We start from the raw sequence: 5591 nt of genomic DNA on the forward strand, positions 1-5591 counted from the left end.
AGAAAATTTGAAAAATTATACGTGAAATTTTTTTTAAGTATTTTTTTACTTGCAATTTAATTGTTGAAAAAAATAGAAAAATTTTTGAACGTCGACTAACATTAGTATCATATTTTTTTTCCCGAATATGTGGTAAACTAAATTACAGGTTTTGTGCAAAAAAATAATGAATGATAAATAATAAATAAAGGTTACCTATAAGCGACATCTCGAACGAAGCGCAACTTGGGCTGATTTTCATGATAAATAAATAAAAATACGATATAATAATTGATTTTGTTACTGCAAAAACCCATAAACATTATTGGGTACTTTATTTTAGTTTTTTAGTAATTTATTTTAATAAATTCAGTAACTAGGACATTAAAATTATCCGGAGTTTTTATTTACACACGTGATTGAAACAGATCTTAAAGGTATATACTGTAATCTGATTGAGTGTGATTGAGAGACGGCGATTGGCGAAATTTCCGGCGCAAATATTTGGCCCAAGCTTATTCATTTATCAATTTTATTTTTAATGATCCATAATAATATTTTGATTTTAATATTTTTTGTTGGAGAGTAAATAAACCAAGATGTCTTTATTCTTTGTCAATGCGTAAGTTCCAACATTTGTCTTACTTACTTTTAGGTTATATTGTCAGTGGGTTTGTTATTTATTATTGTTTTGTTACATATGTGATTTAACAAAGTATTTTATTTTTATTTATTTTTTAATTGTTGACAATTACTTTAATATTATTATTGTTTTAAAATAAGAAAATATTTTAATTCTGGAATTTTTTTTTTTATCAAATATTAATTATTTTTTTTTTTTTTTTAATAGAAATCAAGACAGCGAAGTAGAAGGAGACTCTAATGGAGACTTACAAATATCATCTCCAGGAAGTTCAGAAGCACAGCAGGCATTAACGACATTTTGGCCAAAAGTTGCTGAAGAAATAAAAAAAATTACTAGTGTAAGATTTTTTTTTCTTATTTTTTAAATGAAAAAAATAATTATTTATGTATTAAAATAATTACAGAATGACCTGAAGACACAATCATTGCCGTTAGCGAGGATAAAAAAAATAATGAAGCTAGACGGTGACGTGAAAATGATAAGTGCTGAAGCTCCAATGTTATTTTCAAAAGCTGCTGAAATATTTATCCATGAATTAACCTTGAGAGCGTGGATCCACACGGAGGACAATAAAAGACGTACATTGCAGAGGAATGACATTGCGATGGCCATCACTAAGTACGATCAGTTTGACTTTCTGATCGACATTGTACCGAGAGATGAGTTGAAACAGAGCAAAGCACAGTCGGATAATGTCGTACGAACTTCGATGAGTTCTGATCAAGTTCATTATTATTTTCAATTGGCTCAACAGCAGTCTAATAATCAGACCGTGCAAAATAATGGAGCGCAGTCGATACAAATCGTACAACCGCCTGCTGGGCAAATACAAACTATTAATATGCCCATTAGTAATTCTGTTGAACAAGTAAATATAAAAAAAACAAATATTTTTTTTTTAGATTTATAAATAATATCTTATCAATCTTAAATATTTGTCAAAAATTTAATTTTTTTTTCACTAAAAAAAAATATTTTTTATTTAGAATTAAATATTTTTTTATTTACACGGAAAGAACAAGATGACACTGGATATCATCTCAGTTTATACTCAGTGATATCTGTGGTGCAAAAAATTATAGATAGTAGCTAAAAAAGTCCAGATTATACTGCGTGATATCTGGATTATACTCATTATAATCTGGATTATAATCATTGTAATCAGCATTATACTAGTTACTGTCTGAAATTTTTTTTACTCAGTATACTCTGGAATGATATCCAGTGTCATATTGTTCTTTTCGTGTAGAATTAAATATTTTTTATTTAGATTAATATTATTAATTAAATATTTAAAAATTTAGTATTAAAATACTTAATTGTAAATAATAATTATAGGCTCCTCAACAATCGAATCAACAAGTGATACAGCTTCAACAAGCGCAATCACCATCCTCACAAAGCGGAGGAATTCAAATAGTACAACAAATTGTTACTCCTAATGGTGACATTCAACAAATACCTGTAAGTTAAAAAAAAATTAAATTTTATTTTAACCCGTAGTGGTCATTAGGGGTTTAGATGACCCCAGGCAATTGTTAAGTTGCTCTTGCTTCGATATCATTCAAAATGATATCTGTGGTACCATCTATTATTGTTTGAAGATTTTTTGAAATTCATGGAAATTTAGTTAGTTAGTTAGTTAAATATTTATTTATTTGACCTCAGAGCCGAAGCTCCCTCAAGGCCATCAACAAGCAATGCATTTTTATGTATATATATAAGTATATAGTATTAAAATATAATTACAATAGTACTTTTAGTTTAATAACATAATAACAATAAAGCAAGATTTTAGAGTTACCTTATACAGTAGTTAATTAGTAAATTAATGAACACTTTGAACAGAAATTATAATTAATTAAACAAATCTATACTAATAAATGGAGAGCCGGTTTTTTTTTGTCCGGTTATACTGCGAAAACTACACAACCGATCGGAATAATACTTAAACCATAAAATGCAGCGTGTTTCGGAAAAGGTTTTAGTATATGATATGTTGGTGATTACTTATCCGGAACCTATATTTTTTTAACTTAAAAATAATGAATTTTTATTGTAACTAAATTTATTCTATTCAATTGTCATTTGTTTAAAATAAATTTTTTAATTCTATTGGTTTAAGTTTATATACTAAGTAGGCAGATCTCTTCACTTATAAGACGCGCAATTTCTTTAACTGAAACTTTCAATGCTCATATCAACTATTATTGATTTTTGTAAGAAAGACTCGGGAATGTTATAATGATTGCGGATTGAAAGTTACAATGAATATTAGCTAGAATAATTACATGGATCAAAGGTGTATGCCAATTCGATAGAATTGGGAATCTGTGCAAGTCAAAACAATACTCTAATTAAATTTCAAGTCTAGATCTAAAAATGCAATTCTATAAAGCGCCCAGCGGAGCGGGCGAGTAACAGCTAGTAAAATAATAATTTTAATTGTCATTAGCGAGAAAAAATGAAAAAGAGGCGTTTTGAAATTCAGGAAGACTATCCGCAATTTACGATTTCAATTGCACAGATAAATATAATTTTTGAAAAGCTTGACATGACACCACTTTTTTTTTTTAAAGTATGCGATATCCGGAGTAGAACCCCGGAGGTCATTTTCATTTATCTCAAAAAATGAAGTTTTTAGTAAAAAAAAGTCACATTTTTCGATATTTGACTTTCTTGCATTTTTTTTTTATAATTAAACAATTAAAAAAAATTAAAAAACGATTGAGTTATTCAACGGAAAAGAACGCAAGTAGCAACAATTTTTTCCGTGCATGGGGTCAACTAGACCCAGTATGACCACTACGTCATTTTTAAGAAGTGTGACCACTATGGGTTAATAATTTTTTTTATAAATATGAATTATTAAAAAATAAATTATTTATTTATTTATTAGATTCAACTGACACCTCAGCAACTTCAAATGATAAGAATGCAAGTGCAAGGTGGCAGTAATCAGCCGATAATAATCCAAGCAGCACCCATAGCAGCTCAGCCTCAAATAATTCAAGTAGCCGGAAGTGGTCAAGCACCGGTATACCTGCAAACCAACGGCACTGATAATGAATAACCGCACCTAAAACACAACCCAACAATATCTTAACTATAAATAAAATAAAATAAAAGTATAATAAAAAGTAAATAATAAAAGTAAGGATTAAGACATAAGTATAAGATTGTACGGTAAGAAAATAAAAAATTTTTTAAATTAACCGACGAGTAGCTTGTCCCCAAGTTCTTGGAATAGTGCCCGAAGTATTCAATAATGAACATACATGAAGACTTTCACATACACGGACATCATTCATGCGAAATCAAGTGAATTGATGTGAGATGACGTGAAGAATAAAGATAAGCACCGGGCTCAAGATGTAATCTGATTCGTCGCTCGCTCTTCGCTATCCTCGAAGCTGCTTCATATGCTTGATTGAACAAGGCCCTGAAACTGGTGTACTGGTGCAATGCAACGTGTATTATGTTTCACGATGCTGCGGTCGCGTCTGCTGGTCCTGTCCGACCTCTGAACTAGCTTCTTTGGCCACCGTTGAAACCACCAGCTTATTTTATTATTATAACAAGTATCCTACATTTATTAGATTATAATTAATAATTTATATTTTTTGTTTTAGAATTAATTATCTTTCCAGTGATGCTTTGTTTGTTGTTTTGTATAATTATTAGGGGCATTTCCCGACATATTTTGAGTGTAAGGGATTTATTTTATTTTAATATAATTTTTTAACTGGAGTTTTGTTTAGCCAAATTTTGAAATTTTGAAATCTCAAAAAAAATGCCTAAACAAAACTCCTATTAAAAAATTTTATAATACACGGAAAGAACAAGATGACATTGGATATCATCCCAGATTATATTCAGTGATATCTGTGGTGAAAAAAAATGTCAGATAGTTACTAAAAAAATCCAGATCATACTGCGTGATATCTGGATTATACTCATTGTAATCTGCATTATACTAGTTACTATCTGATATTTTTTTTCACTTAGTATAATTTGGGATGATATTCAGTGTCATCTTGTTCTTTCCGTGTAAATAAATCCCTTACGCTCAAAATATATCAGGAAATTACCAAACACAACTCTTTTTAAAAGCGGAACTCAAAACTCCAATTTTAAGAGGTCCATTACGGAAGATGAATTTTGGCACATCCTAATAATTATATTACATGTATGGTCAAGTATGCAATTAATTGTTATTTATAATAGACGATGATATTCATAGAAGAAGAAATATATTCGCTTTAATGATAAGATCAAGGGATGATTTTAGTTGCCAGGGAAACTTGCCATCTCATTGCACAAATTGGGTGGGGTGTGTGCAACCATAGTATATGAACCAAGCTACTTGCCACACGTATACTTGATACACATACTGCGAGTTGGGGGCCAAAAAAATTTTATAAAAAATTTTTTTTTTTCAGGATTTACTGAAGATTTTAAAAGCAGAAAAATTTATAAAATTATCAAGTCTGCTGTAAGCTTTCTTTATACGTTATAAAAATTTTAGGAGCAAAATATGCAGCATTCAGCTGAAAAATTCTCCTGCATCTACACCCAATATCTTCGGCATTACATCCACATTTCTCTTACTTTTATTATTATTTTATCTTTTTAGTATTTTTTCTCGAACCACCCCACTAAAGTCTACGCCACTGGTGAGGTACTCGGATTTCACGACATGTTTACAAAGATCCTAGAGATAAGTTGAGAATGGCCGCTCCAGCCCCATGCCTTCTCCATGGTGTAAGGTGACAGCTGCCTACGTCTGTGTGTACCATATACATCCATATGTATGTGGATGAGAGCGAGTATTTGTATTGATATATATACACATAATAAGGATAAAATACACCTATTTAATGTGCTGAATACACACGCACGCCTTTCTCTCCAGGAACACCAAGATGTCGTGTGTGTTAGATGAATGTCCGAGGGGATGAATTAT

At 30.2% G+C, this 5591-nt stretch overlaps 1 protein-coding gene across 1 annotated transcript; it reads left to right on the plus strand.

Moving 5' to 3' along the window:
• Positions 1-230: 230 nt before the first annotated feature.
• On the plus strand, positions 231-3710 carry LOC123260196 (nuclear transcription factor Y subunit gamma-like). The gene is made up of 6 exons (XM_044721197.1): positions 231-308; positions 408-601; positions 830-962; positions 1029-1493; positions 1964-2089; positions 3525-3710. The coding sequence occupies exons 2-6, from the start codon at positions 579-581 to the stop codon at positions 3696-3698; spliced, it is 921 nt and encodes a 306-aa protein (XP_044577132.1). The 5' UTR covers positions 231-308; positions 408-578; the 3' UTR covers positions 3699-3710.
• The last annotated feature ends 1881 nt before the right edge of the window (positions 3711-5591 follow it).

The sequence above is a fragment of the Cotesia glomerata genome, linkage group LG2 (assembly GCF_020080835.1).
Source record: "Cotesia glomerata isolate CgM1 linkage group LG2, MPM_Cglom_v2.3, whole genome shotgun sequence".
NCBI lineage: Eukaryota > Metazoa > Arthropoda > Insecta > Hymenoptera > Braconidae > Cotesia > Cotesia glomerata.

What these genes read in the sequence shown, in the direction of transcription:
- LOC123260196 (XM_044721197.1), top strand. Translation starts at nt 579, where the DNA reads ATGTCTTTATTCTTTGTCAATGC. An exon ending in TCTTTATTCTTTGTCAATGC is followed by an intron (nt 602 to 829) that starts GTAAGTTCCAAC and finishes TTTTTTTAATAG; the next exon opens with AAATCAAGACAGCGAAGTAG. An exon ending in AAATAAAAAAAATTACTAGT is followed by an intron (nt 963 to 1,028) that starts GTAAGATTTTTT and finishes AAATAATTACAG; the next exon opens with AATGACCTGAAGACACAATC.